The sequence below is a fragment of the Staurois parvus genome, unplaced genomic scaffold (assembly GCF_062004578.1).
Source record: "Staurois parvus isolate SC_StPar_1 unplaced genomic scaffold, SC_StPar_1.0 ptg000365l, whole genome shotgun sequence".
Classification (NCBI taxonomy): domain Eukaryota; kingdom Metazoa; phylum Chordata; class Amphibia; order Anura; family Ranidae; genus Staurois; species Staurois parvus.
In genome coordinates, this window is record NW_028318161.1 from 3,607,012 (window position 1) to 3,633,607 (window position 26,596).

The following is a 26,596-nucleotide window of genomic DNA, read 5'->3' on the forward strand; positions in this document are numbered from 1 at the left end:
GGGGGGAATTAGTGACACTTTACCATTAAGATAAAATGAAGTTGGATTTACTGAAATGAATTTGATGGAAATATTTTTCAGAGGTTCATACAGATTAAAGTTCCACATGACATTGTACTTATGTAATTGTTTGATGCTCACATGGTAAAAAATAAGACGTCATCCAGAGCAGCTGATGTATTTTGCTGGGGCCTGGAAATGGCAAGAGATGATTTTTTTATTTATTTTTAACTACCGTATTTTTCGCTCCATAAGACGTGCCTAGGTTTTAGAGGAGAAAAACAAGAAAAAAAATATTTTGAACCAATAAACTGCAGACATAGTACAGGAAGCGACCAGACACTGCGGACACAGTACAGGAAGCGACCAGACACTGCGGACACAGTACAGGAGATGACCAGAGACTGCGGACACAGTACAGGAGATGACCAGAGACTGCGGACACAGTACAGGAGATGACCAGAGACTGCGGACACAGTACAGGAGATGACCAGAGACTGCGGACACAGTACAGGAGATGACCAGAGACTGCGGACACAGTACAGGAGATGACCAGAGACTGCGGACACAGTACAGGAGATGACCAGAGACTGCGGACACAGTACAGGAGATGACCAGAGACTGCGGACACAGTACAGGAGATGACCAGAGACTGCGGACACAGTACAGGAGATGACCAGAGACTGCGGACACAGTACAGGAGATGACCAGAGACTGCGGACACAGTACAGGAGATGACCAGAGACTGCGGACACAGTACAGGAGATGACAAGAGACTGCGGACACAGTAAAGGAGATGGATCAGAGACTGCAGACTGTCCGCAGTCTCTGGTCATCTCTTGTACTGTCTGCAGTCTCTGATCATCTCCTGTCCTATGTCCGCAGTCTCTGGTCATCTCCTGTCCTATGTCCGCAGTCTCTGGTCATCTCTTGTACTTCGTACAGGAGAAGGACCAGAGACTGCGGACACGGTACAGGATATGACCAGAGACTGCGGACACGGTACAGGAGATGACCAGAGACTGCGGACACGGGACAGGAGATGACCAGAGACTGCGGACACGGGACAGGAGATGACCAGAGACTGCGGACACGGGACAGGAGATGACCAGAGACTGCGGACACGGGACAGGAGATGGACCAGAGACTGCGGACACGGGACAGGAGATGGACCAGAGACTGCGGACACGGGACAGGAGATGGACCAGAGACTGCGGACACGGGACAGGAGATGGACCAGAGACTGCGGACACGGGACAGGAGATGGACCAGAGACTGCGGACACGGGACAGGAGATGGACCAGAGACTGCGGACACGGGACAGGAGATGGACCAGAGACTGCGGACCTTTAGGGAGGGAGGGGGAGCGGGTCATAAATAATAAATATAATAAAAAAGTGACATATATAACTCATAATAATATAAATCCGTGATTAAAAATTAATATGTGACAAAATTAATATTCCCTTAATTATTTCATCCTTCAGATTAATCAGTGATATTTAATCAAAATCAGTGATTATGATATTCAATAATACAAAATATATATATATATATCCGTGATAAATAGTGACAAACCTATATAATTATTAAAAACGGTGATTAATCAAAATAAGTGATTATTAATTTCTGTGACGAACCATATATCAAAATATTCCATAAAAAAATTATTATATATTAAATCCACTGCTTCTTGTGATATATGTGATATATACGTAAAAAAAACGACACTGTGCCTAAAATAAGCAAAAAAAAGTCCATGCAATAATGTGAAAAAACACTCAGTGATCTTCACTTCTAGTGCTCAAAAGGAATCCTCCAATGGCAGCAATGCCTGCTCACCTCCCCACCTTGACCCACACAGGGCCACAAGGCTATAGCTCTCCTCAAAGGCAATCCTTTAATCCAGGCAGCTCAGCAAGGGATCACAGGACTTCCACTCCACCTTCTCTCAAACGTCATATAGGACACAAACAGAACTTCCCATAGTGTAATACTGTTTAATTGGACACCTAGTACAACATATTGTTTCCACTCACATTTGTTTCCTGTTACAAAATGCTTTCCACCTCATTCCATGGGTGTATTCACATGCAGGAAGGGAAACCAATATGGCCACTGCGTCCGGACATGCGTCCCCACGTGACCGGAAGTGACGTATCTCTAAACTGGGAATGGCGTTCCAACGCGATGCGTCACGTGCGTCGTGACTTCATCAGGGTAACCGCCCCCCAGTGCCATAATGTGTTTATATAGGGAATAGTCTAATCACTATTCCCAATTAGAGGGCGGACTCCCGGCGGCCATTTTCCCGGAGCCCATAAATCTAACCTCATTAAATGGGAGATATTCCTATTATACCTTCTCGATCTATGACATTATTCAATATCACTACTTCAATATCCTATTCTCTTATAATCTTATGGAATGCTCTGCTCAAATATAAAATTCATTAAATTATTTATTTATATTACATTAAAAACCCACATTATACCCCACTTGATTTATTTCAAACCCATCTCATTTATATTATTAAAGGAACAGAGGAAACGATTATAAACTAGACATAACATTAATACATATATAAAGATGCAAAGATCTAGAATAGACAAAAAAATCCTGTAATAAAAAAAAAAATATATATATATATATATATATATATATATATATATATATATATATATATATATATATATATATATATATATATATATATTAAAATGTCATATTTATTAAAATATTTAAAAACCCATATTTATTCAAATCGACCATATTTAGCTACTCAATATTCTCACATAGAAATCAAAAGGAAATCCCATTATTGATCTAATATCCTATTTTTATAAATCCTTTATTAATAGAATTACTCTAAAAATTATTATATAAAAGGCATATGCATTATATAGAGAAAATATATTCCAATAAATATTCAAATTTATGGTAATCATGTGAATATACCCATGGTCCGAGTTCACAAAAATAGCCTTATTACATATATATATACAGACCATAAATCCGTCTCTACAGTATAACAAAAATTTCCAAAATATATAAGCACAGTCTAAAGCCTAAAATCTAATTCAAATATATATTTCCATAGCCACTGACCCTGGCATTGCTGCCATTGGAGGATTCCTTTTGAGCACTAGAAGTGAAGATCACTGAGTGTTTTTTCACATTATTGCATGGACTTTTTTTGGTTATTTTAGGCACAGTGTCGTTTTTTTATGTATATATCACAAGAAGCAGTGGATTTAATATATAATAATTTTTTTATGGAATATTTTGATATATGGTTCGTCACAGAAATTAATGATCACTTATTTTGATTAATAATCACCGTTTTTAATAATTATATAGGTTTGTCACTATTTATCACGGATATATATACAGTGGGGATCGAAAGTTTGGGCACCCCAGCTAAAAGTTTGTATTAATGTGCATAAAGAAGCCAAGGAAAGATGGAAAAATCTCCAAAAAGCATCAAATTACAGATTAGACATTCTTATAATATGTCAACAAAAGTTAGATTTTATTTCCATCATTTACACTTTCAAAATAACAGAAAACAAAAAAATGGCGTCTGCAAAAGTTTGGGCACCCTGCAGAATTTATAGCATGCACTGCCCCCTTTGCCAAGCTGAGACCTGCCAGTGTAATGGATTGTTCTCAATCATCGTCTGGGAAGACCAGGTGATGTCAATCTCAAAGGTTTTAAATGCCTAGACTCATCTGACCTTGCCCCAACAATCAGCACCATGGGTTCTTCTAAGCAGTTATCTAGAAAACTGAAACTGAAAATAGTTGACGCTCACAAAGCTGGAGAAGGCTATAAGAAGATAGCAAAGCGTTTTCAGATGTCAATATCCTCTGTTCGGAATGTAATTAAGAAATGGCAGTCATCAGGAACAGTGGAAGTTAAAGCAAGATCTGGAAGACCAAGAAAAATATCAGACAGAACAGCTCGCAGGATTGTGAGAAAAACAATTCAAAACCCACGTTTGACTGCACGATCCCTCCAGAAAGATCTGGCAGACACTGGAGTTGTGGTACACTATTCCACTATAAAGAGATACTTGTACAAATATGGTCTTCATGGAAGAGTCATCAGAAGAAAACCTCTTCTACATCCCCGCCACAAAAATCATCGTTTGAACTTTGCAAATGAACATATAGAGAAGCCTGATGCATTTTGGAAACAAGTTTTGTGGACCGATGAGGTTAAAATTGAACTTTTTGGCCGGAATGAGCAAAGGTACGTTTGGAGAAGAAGGGGCACAGAATTTAATGAAAAGAACCTCTGCCCAACTGTTAAGCATGGGGTTGGATTAATCATACTTTGGGGTTGTATTGCAGCCAGTGGCACAGGGAACATCTCACGAGTAGAAGGAAAAATGGATTCAATAAAATTTCAGCAAATTTTGGATGGTAACTTGATGCCATCTGTGAAAAAGCTGAAGTTAAAGAGATGATGGCTTCTACAAATGGATAATGATCCTAAACACACCTCGAAATCCACGGGAGATTACATCAAGAGGCGTAAACTGAAGGTTTTGCCATGGCCTTCACAATCTCCTGACCTCAACATCATTGAAAATCTATGGATAGACCTTAAAAGAGCAGTGCGTGACAGACAGCCCAGAAATCTCAAAGAACTGGAAGACTTTTGTAAGGAAGAATGGGCAAAGATACCTCAAACAAGAATTGAAAGACTCTTGGCTGGCTACAAAAAGCGTTTACAAGCTGTGATACTTGCCAAAGGGGGCAGTACAAGATATTAACTCTGCAGGGTGCCTAAACTTTTGCAGACGCCATTTTTTTGTTTTCTGTTATTTTGAAAGTGTAAATGATGGAAATAAAATCTAACTTTTGTTGACATATTATAAGAATGTCTAATCTGTAATTTGATGCCTTTTGGAGATTTTTCCATCTTTCCTTGGCTTCTTTATGCACATTAATACAAATCTTTAGCTGGGGTGCCCAAACTTTCGATCCCCACTGTGTATATATGTATATGTATATATGTGTGTGTATATATATATATATTATTATTTTTTTTTTTTTTTTTTTTTTTTTTTTTTTTTGTATTATTGAATATCATAATCACTGATTTTGATTAAATATCACTGATTAATCTGAAGGATGAAATAATTAAGGGAATATTAATTTTGTCACATATTAATTTTAATCACGGATTTATATTATTATGAGTTATATATGTCACTTTTTTATTATATTTATTATTTATGATATTTCACTGATAGACTAAAGCTTTTTTAGATGGTATTTTATAATTATTATAGGTTTTGATGGTACCTCAATATGTGTACATAGGGTATTAATTTCAGCACTTCACTATTCTAAGGTGTGGTACTATATGACTTAATGGTTAAGGCAGAGTGACAGCAGCTGTTAGTATAGGGATCTTATTCATATTAAGCGCAGGAGGATATTCCCATTTTTTATGCTGACAGCTACGGGGTCATCTGTCCATCCTTCAGGGTGGGTGCCTGGTGGTCCTGGGGGGAATTAGCTCAGCCACAGGAGCCAAAAAGGTGCTTATAGTGTAATATTTTATTATCTGCCAAATTTGAAAACGGCACAGCCGTGTGGAGCTCCGCCCACATGGCTGCATTATTCATTCACAGACTTCCATGAATGAATGAACTGTAAGTCCCGGCAGCCTTAGCGGCTGTCGGCTTGTAGTTTTGAATGAACTACCATGGTGCTGTGGAAGTTCAGTAAAGCTTCCTATCAGAATATCTGCTTGGCCGTACATCCCGTACAGCAAGCAGATATTCTGACAGGTCTGCAGGAGACCTGCATGACATCAGCGATCTACTGATCGTTGGAGCAATGCTTCCCAGTCTCCTGTAGACAAAAATAATAAATGTACATTTTTTTTTTACCTGCAAAAAAATGTGCATTTATTATTTTTGCTTAAAAGGTGAACTTATCCTTTAAGCCTGCCAGGCCTGCTTGGACTCCATGTACATTGCTTGGAGTTTGTATGTGCCCCTGTGTTTCTGTGGCATTCCTTCGGGTGCTGAGTTTCCTGGCTTCCACAAAAGAGTCCTTTGAGAATTTCTGGCTGTAAATGAGAGATTCTTTTCTGCCCTAAGAGTCTACAACAGATTTTACCAGTGTCTTTAAATGCTCCAAAGTAGAACTATGCTATTTAAATTAATAAAAATAAATTCTAAAATGCAACAAATTATGTTGCTGACAAAATGATCAATACATATGTCTGTTAGAGAATGAAAACACTAGGATTTATTCTACAATATAATTTTGTAGGACGTTAATGCTGTTTGTAAGTTTCATGGCAATGATGATGAGCATGATTATATATGAAGAACATCATGGTGTGTTTTTTTTTTTTCTAACAGGTCTCTTGGTGTTCGATATCTTACTTATGGGATACTCTTTGGATGTGGATCTTCATTTGCATTTCAACCTTCTCTGGTCATTCTTGGTCACTACTTTAAAAAGCGACTCGGTCTTGCAAATGGCATTGTGGCTGGTGGTAGCTGTGTGTTCACAATGTGCCTTCCTTTCTTGCTGGAGACCATGGGAAATACTATTGGTTTAGCACACACATTTCAAGTGCTGAGTATTTTCATGTTTATTCAGATATTCCTCTCCCTTACATTCAAGCCACTTTTACCTCCAGCAATTGATAACAAAGAGAAAGTGGCTGGAAGGAATAAAGCCCAGCAGTGTCTCGCACAAATCCGGAAATATTTCAGCTTGCAAGTATTCCAGAAGAAGACTTACAGAATTTGGGCTTGTGGTATTGCTACAACAGTTTTGGGATATTTTGTTCCTTATGTCCACCTGGTATGTCATTCCAGAAAAAACAAAATCTAAAATCAGAATGTGTCTGGTTAACAGGATCAAATATACATTATTATGATCACCAAGTTATGCACCACGTAGTATATGTTTAAATATCACAAAATAATAAAAATGCAGTAGATGGTAATGACATTAGTCATTAGAATTTATTGTAAAATATTTTTCATATACAAAAGGTTCACTTGTGAATTTCAACAGTTGTTCTGCAAGTGCATTCAGTAAAGCAGTTTAGTAGTTATACACTTCGAGTTCCCCAATCCACTTATTGTAAGTTAAGTTTCCAAGCTTTTTCGCTTCTCTGGGCTGGATCATTAGCATGTGTCAGGCTAACACAGATGGCCACCAGTCACTATAGTTGGGTATGTAGTTTTAATGCTGATATACAACAGGGAGAAAGAATGAAGAAACAGGATAGCCAAAAACACAGTGGTAACTTCTCTGCACAGCAGCCCATCTTCAAGAACGCAGTGATAACTTCTCTGCACAGCAGCCCATCTCCAAGAACGCAGTGATAACTTCTCTGCACAGCAGCCCATCTCCAAGAACGCAGTGATAACTTCTCTGCACAGCAGCCCATCTCCAAGAACGCAGTGATAACTTCTCTGCACAGCAGCCCATCTCCAAGAACGCAGTGATAACTTCTCTGCACAGCAGCCCATCTCCAAGAACGCAGTGATAACTTCTCTGCACAGCAGCCCATCTCCAAAAACGCAGTGATAACTTCTCTGCACAGCAGCCCATCTCCAAGAACGCAGTGATAACTTCTCTGCACAGCAGCCCATCTCCAAGAACGCAGTGATAACTTCTCTGCACAGCAGCCCATCTCCAAAAACGCAGTGATAACTTCTCTGTACAGCAGCCCATCTATACAGCAACCTCTAAATCCTTTTTCCTTGCATGTCTCATACACACATTGTTTAGCTGAGCACATCAAACACTCAAAATCTGTAGGTCAGTAGGAAGATTCTAGTGTTACTCCCCTCATATTGCAAGTTCAGTTCCATTATCTATGTGGGTAATTACAGGTGTTTTCCTTTTCTCACAATAATCTATGTGCAGATTTTGCATAGTTAACTCTGAACAGAATTCAGAGTAGCATAAACTCAGCAGTCCGGGAACTTTCCAAACTCCAAGAAGGGTAGAACCCTGGAGGAAAGAACACTCTGGAAGCTTGCTTGAAATATGTATTGTCTTCCCCTGGCTCACTCCTAAGTGAATAACTTGTGCAGATAAATCTTTATAACTCAGACTCTGACCCTTCCCACCCTTATTGCTGGAGCCTTCTCAACAATAGCAGGCTGAAGCAATCAATGCTTAGATTAGGAACACCAACAGAGCACAGAAAAGTAAACAAAGTTCAGGCTGGCTACAGCCTAGCTGCATCTATGGGTGCACAATAAATTAGGGAAACTCCTGTTTTGAGGCAGAAGCAGAGTGTATACAGTATATGTATATGTGAACGTTCTCACATAGATTATCAAACTATTGCAAAGGCTAATATAACAATGAAACTTGTTTACAGATTGAAAGGCCTACAGTATATGCAGTTTCATGCAGGCTTTTCTGTAGTACATCAACCAACCCACTCCCTTTTTGTCAGTAATATAGTGATCTCAAAACCACTTTTGTTTGACTCTGATATGCAAGAAAACAATTCTCAGACACTCCTAATGCAGCAGAGCAATTTTAGGCATGCCTACTGCAGGTTTTGTCATTTCTTTTACATTTAAAAGCCTGATGTGTCAGTCTCAGTAATACGAAATGTGCAACTGCTGCCCATTAGAATTAAACTTTCACAGGCTGTAGGAACCAGACCCACTTACTGGCTGCATCTGCCGTAATAATCTAAAACACCCATACATATTAAAGTTCAAAGAGAAACCCACTTAAAAAATTTAAAATTGCTTCATTTATTGCTAATATTTATTCAAGAGTTGATGTTTTTGTTTTTTTGTTTTTTTCAGATAAAATTTGTGGAGGAACGATTTAAAGACAGCAAAGGAACATGGATACTATTAGTTTGCATTGGAGCAACATCTGGGGTTGGTCGCCTTGCTTCTGGCAAAATTGGGGACTGCATTCCTGGGCTGAAGAAAATTTACTTGCAGGTACTGCACACAATGTCCCAGCAAGGGAAATTCCTCCATTGACCTCACTTGTGTTGATGAAGGAATCTGTGTGTTTTTGAATGTGTTGCACTTGAAATGTGTGTGTTTTTTTGGCCCACTGGCTGAATTTAATTAAACAAAAAAACCTACCTATCTATGGCCAGCTGAAGAGTAAGCATAAAATTAAAGGCTGTAATTCGATATGTTGTGTTGGTGGGTACAGATGAGCATGCTCTAAAGAAATACAGTAGGTTAAGTCAAGCTGATCAGCTGAATCAACCATCTATTTCTGTAGATGGCAAGCATACGTCCTATTGCTTTACTGCTCTTAGAATATCAGAACCAGCTTACTAAGCTGTGCAATATAATACCCTAAATTAAAATCCTAACTGTGTTGTGCTAAAAAACTAATTAACCTGAACACTTTCAATACCAAGTGAAAATTGAGTGCAAATATGTGCATACACATAAACACATATACCTCAAAGTGTTAATGGAAATGTTTGATTAAAAAAACACAATCATTCAATGGGTAACAAAGCATCACTGCCCCTGATGTCCTCTATGATGAAACGCGTAGGGAAGAGCTAGGGAGCACGCATGCTGGTTGGCCAGCCTCTGTCTCGGAAAGTGGAATGTGTGTAACAGCACTGGTATTCTTTGCAGTTTGTTTTGAGTGGTTTACTGTGGTTTAAATAACTTACACTGTTGGAAGTGTTTCCCCTTTGTAGTCTTTGCCCACATTTCATTCTGATGTACAGGGAAGACTAGCATTGTGAGCTAATCACACATCCGGTTCTGTTCTGTGGGCTCGCAGTGAAATCAGGACAGCTGTGTTTTTACAACACAGTGGGTTCTTCCTCGTTGGATTTCTGCCGAAGGTGCCTCATGGTATTCCATGGATAGATCTGATACGTTACTATCTGATATGACCACTCATATTTTCCCAATAAGAGCTTTGTAATCAGATCAGTGTGGTGGCAACAGATTGTCACTTACATCTGGAGTGGATGCACCTTACAAGCAATTTATGGATGATCTGTGGACTGTATTGTTGAGTAATTGAATTTACATTTTAGTAGTTGAGTTTGCATTGAGTGCACTTTGTGAAGTATTTGGGGATTTCATCACTTTTTGATATGGATATTTGAATTTAATGAATGTGGTTTTTGCACTTTATCACTAAATTTAACCACTTGCCCTCCAGAAGATTTACCCCCTTCCTGAACAGGCCATTTTTTGCATTATGGCGCTGCGTTACTTTAACTGACAATTGCGTGGTCATGCAACGCTGAACCCAAATTAAATTTGCGTACTTTTTTCCCACGAATTGAGCTTTCTTTTGATGGCATTTGATCACCCGTGCATTTTTTTACTTTTTGCGCTATAAAAACAAGACCGACAAAAAAAACTATATTTTGAAAAACATTTATCATTTTCCTTCCACTTCACAAATATGTGGCACTTTACGTTATTGGTTGTAACATGACAAAATGTGGAAAAGTTCAAGGGGTATGAATACTTTTTCAAGGTACTGTAACCTGTATCGGGGTATTAGGTTAGCAGCTTGTCAGTTCTGGATCTAAGCACAGATTTTCTTTTGAACAGAATATCCTGCCACAGTAAGATCTGAATGAAGTACCTACTCTGGTAAACTGAGAAGAGTTGTTGATTCTTACAAGAGGATGTACCAACACTAGGTTTATAGTGCAATATATATCATTACAACTTGACTTTTTCTTTACTAGTGGGAAATCCTTATATTACTACAACTTCACAGTTTCCCTAGTTATGACTTTAAATAACACATACCAACATAACTTTAGCCTTCCTCTACTCTGTCATATCATTCTACTGAATAAACATTGTTGGTAAACAATGTAATATGAGTTTATAATGGTAAACCGGTGCATACGTGGGCAGTAGCTGCTTGCTTGTTGAGCAAAAGGAAAACCATAGCAACCAGTTTTTGTTGAGATCTGGTGCAAATCAGGATAATGAGTCACCCTGGCGATGCAGATGTCCACGACTGTTTGTGAGCTCTTGTTCTTTTACAAGCTGTTTGCTTGTAATTTGGTGGCGGGCTTAGTTTCTTTAGCACAATCCTAATTCGCAAATGTACACTGTATATGTATAGTAGTATAGGCATGTACAGTACATAAGGAAGGCATATTTATACATATAAAGTCTATCCTGATGACCTTTTAAAAGATTTTAAAGGGAAGCATCCATAAATGACCAGCAGTTTCTTTGTCATCTGAGAGTTTCAGAACAATGCTACCAAATAAAAAAAAAAATACTTCAGGGACAAGCAATATGTGAAGATGCTGAACCTGACATGATAAAACAGAAAAACGTAAGTAATGAGTTGTACTATGGGGAAATAGGGGACAAGGTTTTCACATCGTATGTGTACAAAATATTCTAGAAAATAAGGCATGTTTTTTAGATGAGCATTCACAGTAAAACAACTTTGGTTATACAACCCCAATTGCAAAAAAGTTAAAATACTGTGTAAAATCTACATAAAAACAGAATGCAATATTTTGTAGATCTCCTAAACCCATATTTTATTCACAATAGAGAATAGAAAACATAAAAAATTTTAAACTGAGAAAATGTACCATTTAGGAAAACAGTTAAGTTGGTTTTGGAATTGATGGCAGAAACACATCTCAAAAGAGTTTGGACAGGGTCATGTTTACCACATTATAGCATCCCCTCTTCTTCTTCTTTTTTTTTTTTTTTTTTTTTTTTAAACACTGTAAACGTGGGAACTGAGGAGATCAGTTGCTGGAGTTTCGGAAGAGGAATGATGTCCCATACTTGCCTGATAATGTAATTCTAACTGCTTATCAGTCTTGGGTCGTCTTTGTCATATTTTCATTTTAACATGCACCAAATATTTTCCATTGGTGAAAGGTCTGGACTGCAGGCAGGCCAGTTAAAGTGGAGCTATTCTCATCTCAGTTCTAGCAATGCAACTTCCCTCTGTTCCCAGGCCTGGCCGCGGACATCTTTGAGCGGCTGGTTTCTGGGTCTCAATCACATGATAAAGCTTTAACTTGCATTTTTGGATGGATTCGCAAACTGTGTTCACAAACATTGATTTTTGGAAGCATTCCTGACTTGTCCTTGCACTGAAGTCCATCACAGAGTCATGCCTTCATGCACAGAATTCGATGCAGTGCCGTCTGAGGGCCTGAAGATCAGGGGCTTTCAGTATTGCCTTTTGGCCTTGATCTGTATGCACAGAAATTTCTCCAGATTCCCTGAATGTTTTGATGATATGTACTGTAGATGAGGATCTATTTAAAGCTGATCTATAGGTTTTCTGTGACTTTAAACAGTGAAGGAAATAGTTCAGTTTGGTCCAAGCGAACTAAGTGTTGCACTGGCTCTAAGCACTATATGTACTGTGTGTAGCGTCAGCTATATACAATACACAGTGCTGGGTTCCAGCTGTGAGACAGACTTCCCATCTCACCATCTCACACCTGGAACAAAATAGTTGGTCGCGAGTGGCGCTCAGCCATTCATAGGCAGCTTTGCATTTTGTGAATAAATACAGAGCTTCCTCTGATTTTGCTCAGGGCAGAGGTGGGCTGATATCACCTTCTCTGAATCAGCCAATCCAAGAAAGTTTTGTATTTATTCACATAGTACAAAGCTGCCTAGAAATGGATGAGCACCGCTCAGATTGACTGTTTTGTTCTGGGTGTGGGCCAGAATTCTGTCTCACAGCTGGAAGCTCAAAGCTGAAACTACTTACAGTACAAACTGTGCTTGGAGACAGTACAGCACTTAATGAAGAAAATAGTAAGACCAAGCTGGTCCAAACAAATTATTTAATGTCACAGAAAACCTAGAGATCAGATGTGGTATTTCCAATTTTACAATGAGGCACGTTATTCTGAAATTGTTTGACAATTTTTGATGCAGATTTTCATAGATTGGTGAACCTCTGCCCATTTTTACTTCCAAGATGCTCTGACTCATATCCCTAAAAAAGATTGTTGCATTGTAGTGTCTATGTGCTCGGTCTAAGTTATTTGCTAATCTACATTGTAAAAGTATTGCATTAGGTGTGTTTCACCCAAAAAGGGGTGAAATGCATCTGAGGAATTCTCCACAGGTGGAGGACAGGAGCTGAAGCCAACTTTTACCCGTCTCATTCATATTTATGCAACAGAGAATTGGTGTCTGTGTGCAGGCGGTCACCATAGTGAATACATGTCACAGAATCCAAAGAAGTAAATGTCCAGGGATCTTCACAAAGTTTACAAACTTCAAGATCATTTAGAGTAATAAGACTATGTTAGAAATTGAAATACAATGTGGAAATGAACGTGTGATTTTATAGTTGACCATGGATACAACTTAAAAGTGCATTGCTTTTAATATTTAACATGTTTTAGCTTAGTACACAAATGTTACATATTAATTATGATTTAATATATATAATGTAATATCCCAAAAGTGGGCAGCGCATAAAAAATATATAAAAAAAAAAGAATTACAAAAAAGAAAAGACCAAAGGACATACACAGTTTGGCTATTAATTTTACTAAGGTTTTTCCTGTGAAAGGAGCATGTCAGACATCTGCAATTCACCAGTTGACTGGCTCCACATGAACCACCCTGTCCATATTTCAAGCGTCTCAATTTTTTAAGAGATGGATCTGGGCTTGACTTTAGCTATCAGCCAATCAACCCTGGATGGTGTTCCCTTCCCAGCCCACAGGATGGTTCTGCGTTCTGAAAGGGACCAGAATGAAATAGACCATGGATGGTTCTGATAGCTGGGTCAGGGATATGATTTCCAACACCAGCGCGTCAGTCCAATCGCAACAAGACCAATCACTGCTTGGCTGCGTGATCAGGCACCATAAAACTATTTTGGGGATTTCTCCTGGATTCTATATACACTACAAATACAATTTTGCATGTACACATACCCAAAACGTGTACAATAAGAAGGAATTATATTATCTCTCTGCAACTAATTTTTTGAGCAGTGTATTTGATCACTCATAAAAACATAAAGTAACATTTTTTAGTCAATTAAACTCCTGGGATATTGATCTGGTCAGTTAAGTAGCAGAGGGGGTTGTTAATCAGTTTCAGCTGCTTTGGTGTTAATGACATTAACAGGTGCACTAGATGGGCAACAGACGACCCCTAAAACAGGAATGGTTTTACAGGTGGAGGCCACTGGCATTTATTTCCCTGCTCCTCTTTTCTGACTGTTTGACCATAGCAAAATGCAAAACTAGTGAAAGTGTCACTACTGGTAGCATGAAATGATACCTGGACCCCACATAGGTCTAACTCCTCCAGGATGGCACATCAATACATGCCATTGCCAGAAGGTTTGCTGTGTCTCCCAGCACAGTCTCAATAGCTCGGAGGAGATTCCAGGAGACAGTTACTCTAGGAGAGCTGGACAGGACCATAGAAGGCCCTTAACCCATCAGCAGGACCGATATCTGCTCCTTTGTTTAAGGAGGAACAGGATGAGCACTGCCAGAGCCCTGCAAAATGACCCCCAACAGGACACTAGTGTGAATGTCTCTGACCAAACAATCAGAAACAGACTTCTTGAGAGTAAACAGAGGGCCCAACGTCCTCTAGTGGGCCCTGTGCTCACTGCCCGCAACCATAGAGCTCGATTGACATTTGCCATTAAACACCAGAATCTTCCACTGGCGCCTTGTGCTTTTCACAGATGAGAGCAGGTTCATCCTGAGCACATGGGAAAGGGTCTGGAGAAGCCCTGGAGAATGTTATGCTGCCTGTAACATTGTTCAGCATGACTGTTTTGGTGGTGGGTCAGTGATAGTCTGGGGAGGCATATCCTTTACAGGCTAGACAATGGCACCCTGAGTACTATTAGGTATCGGGATGAAATCATTGGACCCATTGTCAGATCGTACGCTGGTGCAGTGGGTCCTGGATTCCTCCTTGTGCATGGCAATGTCCGGCCTCATGTGGCAAGAGTATACAGGCAGTTCCTGGAGGATAAATATAATAAGTAGGACTACGCTATGGACCCCTACACCACTGAGAGGAAAAAAAAGAAAAAAACACAAAAAAAAGAACAAATCTGTACACATGGTACTGCGCTGTTCACTGACCGCTAATCCAAAAGATGGAATAAGTAAAAAATATCTAAAAAAAATTCCCTTTTGCAAATTGTGCTACAGGATTTGTGCAAAAAAAATAATAAAATGAAACAGAACCTCCTATACACATATATGTAATACAATATGATTAATACATGACATTCTATCTCAACACATTTGAAATCTATGAACCAGACTTAACAAATTATGAAGTGATTGGTGCAATCAATAAAATTAATAAAGTGCTGGAAAATGTGTCCATTAAATAACTCTGAACATCATCAGAAAGTCCAACATAGCTTTTTGTGATCATCCAATCTGTGCAATTCCTCAATATTAAAGTGTGATTAGTTGTGCAGATTCCACTAAATCAATGACCCACCAAAAAACATTGTGCTCCATCCACCACCATATAAATTGGATGAACTCACCAGAACGACATGCTGGTGAAATTATAGAACAGCATAAGCGCTTGTTGCTCTGAGAGTGACAGTCTGCAGCCCGCAATCCTATCTTCAAAGACTTTGTAAATTGATATAACACTCATGGGAAGGAAAGGAGAGAAGGAGCCTCCATAACGTAAAACCATTTAAAATGTTTATTAAAACTACAAAAACTATGCACTTACAATATTCCGTGTCTCCACTGACACAAGTGAAACGGGCATAAATCATGAATGCTGTTATTGGCGGCCATGTAGAAACTACTACCGTGAGACAACAACACCGTGTGTGGTGACGTCACCTCCTGGCCCTGCCCTACACGTTTCGCCACTTGACGTCATCTGGGAGTGGAAGAATGTACGTCACCTTGCAGGCAATATTTATAGTGTTGGATCGTGGTCATGGTAACTGCTTTTCGCATGGTATATACAAAGGCATGTACAATAAACAATGAGTTTTGTACATAACAAATATTATTTATAACCTTCCAAATCACATGTACTCCATATCTACAAATGGCGGCTGATTTAAAGGGTACCATACATTTCTAAAGGAGACTTCCGTCCTTTCACCTAATCTGACAATTATCCTGTAGTCCTCAAAAATTCATCATAAAACAATTTAAGTCCAAATCTATATTTAACCCCTGTGGACATAAAGTCCCTAATTAAAAAATCCAAAAGGTCTCTGGTCTTTTAGACACTTCCTTTGACATATCACTCCCCCCTCCAATAGTTATAAATTTTTTCAGTACCATAAACCTTAACAAACTGAGATCCTTATTATGTTTCATCTTGAAATGTCTAGAGACACTATGTTTCTCTAATCCATTTTTAATATTGTTAATATGTTCCCTAATTCTCATTTTTAATTTCCTTGTAGTTCTACCCACATATTGCTTACAGCAGGGACATTCAAGAACATTTGCTACATGGATGGAGTCACAAGTAGTACAAGATCTAATGGTATCTTCTTTATTGCTAGAGGTGGACCTAAATCTATCTAATTTTCTCTTCTTTTTTTTACTGTTCTACATACTTTGCACCTATTACATCTAAAAAAAAAAAAAAAACCCATCTGTATCATAAAACATCTTCAGCTTGTTGGGGGGATCAATGACATTATGCACGATCTTATTCCTAAGAGACTTATTTTTCCTATATATAAATTTGGGCTTATCAGGAATCCTTCCTTAGAATAGCGTCTTTTTGTGAAATGGGCCAATACTTCTTAATAATGTTTTCTCCATCTTTGTATTGTATGTTCACGTTCGTGACAAACTCACAACTTGTTTTTGGAATATTATTCCTTCTCTTTTTTTCTTTAGGTAATGCTTTTCTCTCTTTTTTTTAAAACTTTATCCCTTTCTCTCTCCAAAAAGGCTCTTATAGTCCCTCTCTAAAAACCTGTCTATTAATCTATTAGTCTGTTGGATATAATTGGTTTCTAAGTTGTAATTCCTTCTAATCCTGATGAACTGGCTATTAAGGGTATTGTAAATCCACCTGGGATGGTGGAAACTGGTAGTGGAAATATAACTGTTCCTGTCAGTTGGTAAATTCTACCAACCTCTTTTGTACCCTCCCGCACGATCAAAATATCGTCAATGTACCGTTTGTGTAGTGCCATCTCTGGTCACATTTGATAAATATTTTCTTCCTCCCATTTAGCCATCGCCAGGTTTGCGACACTGGGAGCATGCTTCGTTCCCAACGCAACTCCCTTCAGTTGCTGGAAGAACGAATTCTCATACCAAAAAAAGTTATTACAAAAACTAACAGTTCACTGATGAATTCTCTCTTTGCAAACTTTAAAGATGTCTTATTTTTTAATGCCCATTTTACTGCTTCTCTCACATCTATCTGATCAGTGCTAGTATATAACTACTCCACATCCATAGTAACGAGGATACTCTCCTCTCTTATATCTCTACTTTCTAAACCTGATCAATTCCCCACTAACATTCAAAAAAGATTCAATTTTGGTGACTATCTCCTGTAGGAAAAAGTCAAGATATTCCCCAATCCTTGGAAAAAATAAACTTGATTCCATTAACTATGGGTCTTCCTGGGGGCTTTTTAATGTCCTTATGATTTTTGGGAATGTAATATATGTTAGGTATTCTAGGTGCACTAGGTAATAGATATTTTGCTTCTTGTTCGGTCAGGATACCTAGCTTCTGACCTTTTTCAAATAATTTTTTTCAGTTGATGTTTTAATTTCCTAGTGGGATTACCATCCAATTTATTATATGTATCTTTAACCCCTAGGAGCCTAATCATCTTTCTCGTAGTCCCCTTTATCCAAAATTACTATTCCCCCCATTTCTCTGCTGCTCTAATTACTTTATTTTTTCTTTCCTCCAAATCTCTAATTCCTTGCTCTACATCAAGGGTGTCAAACTCCATTTCATCATGGGCCGTGTCAGCATTATGGTTGCCCTCAAAGGGCCGGTTGTATCTGTAAGACTAGATGTCCAGAGCACCCTACCCCCCATTACATCAGATGTCAAGAATGCCACACCCTCCCTAACATCACCGTGCACACCCTTTGGGAGCAGAGCTGGAAAGCAGAAAGTGCAGGGTCTGGAGGAGGATACGAGGAAGAGTGGAGTCAGTTACCAGTCTGCTGAATGCTGAGACCAAGGGAGGCAGGGGTGCTGCTGCTGTACTAAGAGGTGAAGGATTTGGCAGAGGAGTTCTATTCTCCTCTCTGCTGCCAACTGCTGAGACAAGGTAGGGGTGGAGACAAGGGGGTACCTGCAGGAGAGGCGCAAGGGCCACATGAAATGACCTGGAGGGCCGGATTTGGCCCGTGGGGCTTGTGTTTGACACCTGTTCTACTTAATCAGGGTATTTTTTTTTATTTTCTTTATTCTGAAACTTCTTCAAATTATGCTTAACCTTTGCCTTAAATACTTCTAAAAATTCATCATGCCTATTTTTTGGGTTAAAGGTGAAGGCGTTCCTAAAAGTACTGTTGGAAATCGCTGTCCACTGTTTTTTCACCATTACCGCCTTTATTTATTTCAAAATGCTTTTTGATATTCTATTTCCTAATAAACCTCTGAATAACAACAGAAGTGTTAAATGTATTTATCTTATGTGGTATAAATGTTAAACCTGAATCCAAAACTTTTAATTCTGCTTCAGTTAACACAACACTACTCAAGTTAAAAATACATGTTCCTAATTCTTTCTTTCTCCTTCCCCTCTCTTACCTAGTACAAAAGAGAAGTTGGTAGATTTTTTTAGATGAGATTAATAACAACCTATATGGATTGAAGTTTACAGGGACAAGTAGTTGTAGTCAGATAAATTTCCTGGATCATACATTATTTAAGAAAAAAGGTAAAATATGCACGAAGACCTCCTTTAAAGATACTGACAGGAACAGTTATATCTCCACCACCAGTTGCCACCATCCCAGGTGGATTTACAATATCCCTAATAGCCAGTTCATCAGGATTAGAAGGAATTACAATTTAGAAACCAATTATATCCAACAGACTAATAGATTAATAGACAAGTTTTTTAGCGAAGGGCTATAAGAGCCTTTTTGGATAAAGAAAGGGAGAAAGTTTTAAAAAATAAGGAGAGAACAATTAAAGAAAAGGAAGAATATTACAAAAACGAGTTGTGAGTTTATCACTGACTTTAACATATAATACAAAGAGGTAGAAAACATTAAGACGTATTGGCTCATTTTACAAAAAGATGCTATTCTTAGGAAGGTGATTCCTGATCAGCCCAAATTTAAATATAGAAAAAATAGGTCTCTTAGGAATAGGATTGTGCATAATGTAATTGATCCCCCCAACAAACTGAAGATGTTTTATGATACAGATGTTTTTTTTTAGATGTAACAGATGCAAGAACAGTGTAGAACAGTAAAAAAGGGGAAGAGAAAATGTGAACCACAAGGAAATTAAAAATGAGAATTGGGGAATATATTAACAATATTAAAAATCGATTTGAGAAACATAGTGTCTCTAGACATTTCAAGATAAAATATAATAATGATCCCAGTTTTAGGGTTTATGGTATTGAAAAAGATAATCGTTGAAGGGGGAGTGATATGTTAAAGGCAGTGTATAAAGGGGAGACCTTTTGGATTTTTTAATTAGGAACTTTGTCCACAGGGGTTAAATATAGATTTGGATTTAAATTGTTTTATAACTAATTTTTGAGGACTACAGGATAATTGTCGGATTAGGTGAAAGGACAGAGGTCTCCTTTAGAGATGTATGGTACTCTTTAAATCAGCCGCCATTTGTAGATATGGAGTACATGTGATTTGGAAGGTTATAAATAATATTTGTGATATACAGTACTCATTTTCAACTCCCAGATTATATAGGCGTTTAGTGGGCTTAAGAGTTTTTGTATTAAGACTTTATTGTACGTGCCTTTTGTATATACCATGCGGAGAACGGTTACCATGACCATGATCCAACACACTATATATATTGCGTGCAAGGTGATATATGTCCTTCCACTCCCAGAGGATGTCAAGTGACAAAATGCGTAGGACAGGGCCAGGAGGTGACGTCACCACACACAGTGTTGTTGTCTCACGGTAGTAGTTTCTACACGGCCAGCGATAACTGCATTCATGATTTATGCCTGTTTCACTTGTGTCAGTGGAGACACGGAATATTGTAAGTGCATAGTTTTTGTAGGTTTAATAAACATTTTAAATTGTTTTACACTATGGAGACTCCTTCTCTCCTTTCCTTCCCATGAGTGGTATATCAGTTTAAGAAGTCTTTGACGATAGGACTGCGGGCTGCAGACTGTCATTTTCAGAGCAGCATGCACGTATGCTGGTCTATAATTTCACCAGCATATCGCTCTGGTGAGTTCATCCAATTTATCTGTTGTTGGATGGAGCACAATTTTTTTTTTTTGGTGGGGTCATTGATTTAGTGGAAACTGCACAACTAATCACACTTTCATATTGAGGAATTGCACAGATTGGATGGTCACAAAGAGCTATGTTGGACTTTGTGAAGATCAGAGTTATTTAATGGACACATTTTCTGGCACTTTATTAATTTTATTGATTGCCCTAATCACTTTATAATCCGTTAAATCTGGTTCATATATTTCAAATGTGTTGAGATAGAATTTCATGTATTAATCATATTGTATTAGACTATATGTGTATAGGAGGCTCTGTTTCATTTTATTAGTTTTTTTGCACAAAACTTGTAGAACAATTTGCACAAGGGGATTTTTTCTATATATTGATTTTTTAATATATTTTTTAGTTATTCCATCTTTTGGATCAGCACCGTTCCATATGTATAGATTAGTATCCAGGAGCATGAAGGAATTGATACTATTGAATGAATGGCCCCCACACTCACCTGACCTTAATCCAGTGTTTCTCAACTCCAGTCCTCATGGACCCCCAACAGGTCATGTTTTCAGGATTTCCATTATTTTGCACAGGTGATTTGATCAGTTTCACTGCCTTAGTAATTACCACAGCTGTTTCATCTGAGGGAAATCCTGAAAACATGACCTGTTGGGGGTCCATGAGGACTGGAGTTGAGAAACACTGCCTTAATCCAATAGAACACCTCTGGGATATCATGTTTCGGTCCATCTGATGCTACCAGGTTGCACCTCAGACTGTCCAGGAGCTCAGTGATGTCCTGGTCCAGATCTGGGAGGAAATCCCAGGACACCATCTGTCGTCTCATTAGGAGAATGCCCCGACGTTGTTAGGCATGCATACAAGAACGTGGGGGCCATACAAACTGAGTACCATTTTGAGTTGCTGCAGTGAAATTTCAGCAAAATGGACTAGCCTGCTGCATAATTTTTTCACTTTAATTGTTGGGGTGTCTTTGAATTCAGTCCTCTGTAGGTTGATAATTTTCATTTCCATCAAACGATGGGGCATCCTTACATTCCTAACACATTACCCAGTCCATATCAGTATAGATATCCAGCATGATATTTTTCCCCATTGAGATCTGATGTGTTTTCGAAGTGTTCCTTTAATTTTTTTTTGAGGTGTGTGTGTATGTGTATGTATAATATAATCACTCCCCCTTTTACATTCAGACTACTTTAATTCTTCATGGCATAGATTCAACAAGGTGTTGGAAACATTCTTCAGACATTTTGGTCCGTATTGACATGATAGCATCACACAGCTGCTGTAGATTTGTTGGCTGGACATCCATGATGTGAATCTCCCATTCCACTATATCCCAAAGGTGCTCTATTGGATTGAGATCTGGTGACTGTGGAGAACATTGGAGTAATGTGAACTCATTGTTATGTTCAAGAAACCAGTTTGAGATGATTTAATCTTTGTGACATGATGCATTATCCTGCAGAAAGTAGCCATCATGAGATGGATACACCATAGTCATAAAGGGATGAACATGGTCCGCTCGCAAACTTCTGGTTATGCAGCTTGACATTATTTGGGTCACAGGCCAAGTTCAGCAACAGGAGGTCAGACGATCAGGAGCAGGCAGAAGAGTGGTTGAAAGTAAGCCAGGGGTCAGGGCAGGAGACAGTCAGCAGTAATCCGGATCAGGCTGGGTTCGGCATTAAGGTACATTCACAGGATCAGAACACGAGCAGAGGATCAAGACCATATGGCAACCTGGACATTGCAATGGCCAGTTTAAATAGCCCGCCTGGTGCCAACAGGCGCCCCTGGGTCCTAGTGCCTGCCCGGCGCCGTCATTGGTGACAGGCGTGCCTGGGTTCTAGTGCCCGCCTGCCTATATGTTTTGTCGGGATCCTACGCATGTGCAGATTCATGCGCCGCGGCAATCTTCTCGTTCCCTGACACGAGGTGAGAGCACATATGTGTGTCAGTGGAGGAGAAACACAGAAGGGTGTTTGCACATAGTAGGAAGGTGCACAAATATCTACAAGAATTGAGCAAATTTTATTTAGAAGACCTGATATAATTTGTCATATAAGGACTTTCTTTGTCATATGGGATTTCTATGTCACAAATTGTTTATATATGCACTGCGATGTTATATGCACTTTATTAGAAGTTATACGGGTAATTGCACAGGCACTTTATTATGAAGATGGCAAATATGGGATAAATAGCATATTTATTTATAAATTATTTACTGTTTACATATGTGGGAACACATATATAAATTCAGCAGCAAGAACATATTGGAGCTGGGAGTTTAATTGCGCTGAAGTCATTGTGAAAACTATTCTGGTCAGCAACAATACTCAGGTAGGATGTGCCATTTAAACGACTCTCAATTGGTACTAAGGGGCCCAAAGTGTGCAAAGAAAATATTCCCCACACCATTAAGCTACCACCAGCAGCCTGAACTTTTGATAGAAGGCGGGATGGATCCATGCTTTCATGTTGTTTACACCAAATTCTGACCCTACCATCTGGAAGTCATAGCTGAAATCGAGACTCATCAGACCAGACAACATTTTTCCAATCTTCTGTTGTGTTCCAATCTGTTGCTGAGCCTGTGTGAATTGTAGCCTCTGTTTCCTGTTCTTTGCTGACAGGAGTGGTGCCCAGTGTGGTCTTCTGGTACTGTAGCCCATCTGCTTGAAAGTTGGACATGTGCAATTGTAGAGATTGTATTCTTCATTCCTTGGTTGTAACAAGTTCTTATTTGAGCTACTGTTGCCTTTCTATCATCTCAAACCAGTTTGCCCATTCTCCTCTGACTTCTGACATCAAGGCATTTTTGTTCACACAACTGCCACTCACTGGATATTTCCTCTTTTTTCAGAGCATTCTCTGTAAATCCCAGAGATGGTTGTGCATGAAAATCCCAGTAGATCAGCAGTTTTTGAAAACCACGCCACGTTCAAAGTCGCTTAACCACTTCAATACAGGGCACTTTTACCCCCTTCCTGCCCAGACCAATTTTCAGCTTTCAGTGTTCACACTTTGAATGACAATTACTCAGTCATGTTACGCTTTACCCAAACAAAATTTTTATTTTTTTTCACGCAAATAGATTTCTTTTGGTGGTATTTAATCACCATTGGGTTTTTTATTTTTTGCAATATGTGAAAAAAGAGAGAAAATTTAGAAAAACACTTTTTTTTTTTAGTTTCTTTTGTAGTTGTCATATTAACAAGTTATTGCTCACACACTTCATAGGCAAACTTGTAATTACACCCCAAAACACATTTTGCTATTCGTTCTGAGTATGGTGATACTGCATGTGAGACTTTTTCACATACAGAGGCCCAACATCCAAGTAGTGCCTGCAGGTGTTCTAATTCCTACTTATCATATTTTTGAAGGCCCTGGAGCACCAGGACAGTGGAAATACACACAAAATTACCACATTTTGGAAAGAAAACAACCCAACATATATTCTGTGAGACAATGAGTCTTTTGAACATGTAATTTTTTCCAAACGTTTTTTGAAAATGTGAAAAGAATGTGAAAAATATACAGTATATATTTATTTTTTTACACAAAGTTGTCAATTTAGAAGATATTTCTAAGACGCAACATGAACCTAGCAAGAAGTACACCCCAAAATACATTCTGCTACTCATCCTGAGTATGGTGATACCACATGTGTGAAACTTTTACACAGCCTGACTACATAAAGAGGCGCAACATCCAAGTCTAAAACACAGCATGAACATGGCAAGAATTACACACCAAAATACTTTCTGCTACTCCTGCTGCATATGATGATACCACATGTGTGAGACTTTTTCACAGCCTAGCTAAACAAAGTGTAAATAAAAGATTACCAGTGGTTACAGTGGAGCAATTGTCCGCAGATGAGAACACTGGTCCAGGAAGCAGGCAGAGATGTGGTCAGCAACAGCCAAAGGAATCGTCCATGCAGCAGGCAAGAATATGGTCCATAAAAAGTCCTGGGTCATAGCAGGCAAAGATATGGTCAGCACAGCCAAAGTATTGGTCCAGGCAGCAGACAGGTCCATGGTCCATAAAGTCCTGGGTCATTACAGGCAGCAAGCACAGATATGGTCAGTACAGCCAAAGTATTGGTCCAAGCAGCAGGCAGGAACATTAGGCTTAGGACCTCAGGTAGGAAAGGGGCACGGGGTAGAGGCTTTATACCACCCAGTCTCTTCAAAGCCTCTGGACTAACAGACCCTGTTTCGGGAATTGCAAAACCCAGGGGAAACCAAAAACTGTTTTATTTTTTCTACTCGGTACTCTACTCTGAAGCCCCTCACATGTGTGAGACCCCTGTGTTATCTTGAATCCGCCTACTACAGTAGCTTAGAAAAACATCAGTCCAAGCGGTAGGCAGAAAACATGGTCAATTAACAGGCAGAGGTCAATGCAGGTAGAAGGCACAAACGTGGTTGATTAAATAATTCATATGGCAGGCAGAGGCAATGTCGTTAAACAAGCCAGGGTCAGTTCAGGTGGAAGGCAGGAAAGTGGTTTAGAAACAATCCAGACGGCAGGCAGAGGCATTGTCCGTAAACCTGCCAGGATCGGTTAACGTAAAAGGCAGAGGCATCCTCAGTCAAGGCAGCAGGCAAGTGATCAGCACAAATATTAGAAATGGCAGGCTGCTTCTGACTTTATCACACATTCCTTATTTTTAAGTATCTGGTGCATAGGCCTGGTTGGGAGGGACATTGGCAACAATGAAAACTGGGGTGTCTCCTAACTCCCCCTCTGGTGCATACCCTACATCTTTTTTGGCGTCTTTTTCCTGTTTCTGTTGGTGGAATGTTTTCATGAAAATGGCGCCATGAAGTCTGCTCACACAATCAGAGCAAAGCCTTTCTAGTGGAGATCCTTGCTGGTAGATCAGGGCAGCGATGGCATCTTCTATAAATTTGAGGAAGGTGATGGGTCTTTCCACTGACTTTTTATAGGTGAAATATGCAATATAAATGGCCAGATGAAAAAAGTAAATTGCAACTTTTTTTTATACCAAAAGAGACTTTCTTGTTGATAAGTAGCATCTGATCATTTAAATCCACACCCCCCATAAATCGACTGTAATCATGGAAACACTCCGGCTTTCGAATGGGACCACATTGTCTCTATATTTCCACCAAGGTGTCATTGTGGATGGCGGATAGGATGTACGCATCTCTCTTATCCCTCCATGTCATGGCCAACACTTTCCCATTCCTCAGACTTGCAGATTCCTTCCTTTTGTAGCCTTGTTGTTACTAGACTTTGTGGGAAGCCCTTCCGGTTTGACCGGGTGATACCACAGACCAAGGTTTTCACATGGTACAGGTGGCAGAAAAGTGGCAGGCTTGTGTAATAATTGTCTAGGTAGATATGACACCCATTTTGGAACAGTGGAAATACCAGGTCCCAGACAATTTTTTCACCTGTGCTGATGTTGGTTGGGCACTCGGGGCTGGAGCTAGGAGTCTTTGCCTTTGCACACGTGGAAGGCATGCACATATCCTGTGGCTTTTTCACAGAGCTTGTTGAGCTTCAATCCATATTTGGCCCTTTTACTGGGAATGTATTGCTTGATTCCCAGCCAGTCAGTAAAGCGGAGATTCATCCACGCAGATGTTTGTTCAGAGACATAAAGTTCTGCAAATCTCTTAAAAAAAAAAAAAAAAAAAAAAATTAATTAGGGGATGAATTTTATAATTTGTTATAGCCAGGATGTTAACGGGAAGGGCACTGTGAATTATCACTGACATGCAGGAAGCGCGTTATGTCATAGCGTGACCCAGACATTACAGCTGCATAACTGGGCATGTCATAGGTGGGATGTGTGGACTAGTAGGCATGTAATTAATTATTTTTTTTTTTTTGTAAGCCCCATGTTGATCGTAAGTGTCAGGGACTGCGGGTCTCGCCTGTGCGCATGCACAGATTGCCTAGGCGCACCAATGTGAAGGCACTAGGACGTGAGCGTCCGCGGCGGCAATTGCAGCCGCGCAATCGCGCACGCGGTCGCATGCCTGGCACCAATGGCGGTGCAGGGTGCACTATTTAAACTGGCCAGGCGGTGATCAGGTTGCCGCAAGGTCTAGTTCCTGTACCTGTGTTTCTGAAGTGCGTTCCCTGTTGCCGATCCTGCCTGTCCTGATTTGTGTTGACCTTCTCC

General features: G+C 39.3%; 1 protein-coding gene across 1 annotated transcript in view; it reads left to right on the forward strand.

The window, feature by feature from the left end:
* Positions 1 to 26,596, forward strand: part of SLC16A2 (solute carrier family 16 member 2) — a 342,141-nt gene that overhangs the window by 252,826 nt on the left and 62,719 nt on the right. Inside the window, exons 3-4 of the mRNA XM_089685204.1 lie at positions 6,390 to 6,840; positions 8,823 to 8,966. Coding sequence (XP_089541330.1) covers positions 6,390 to 6,840; positions 8,823 to 8,966 — 595 coding nt within the window. The remainder of the gene's footprint in view (positions 1 to 6,389; positions 6,841 to 8,822; positions 8,967 to 26,596) is intronic.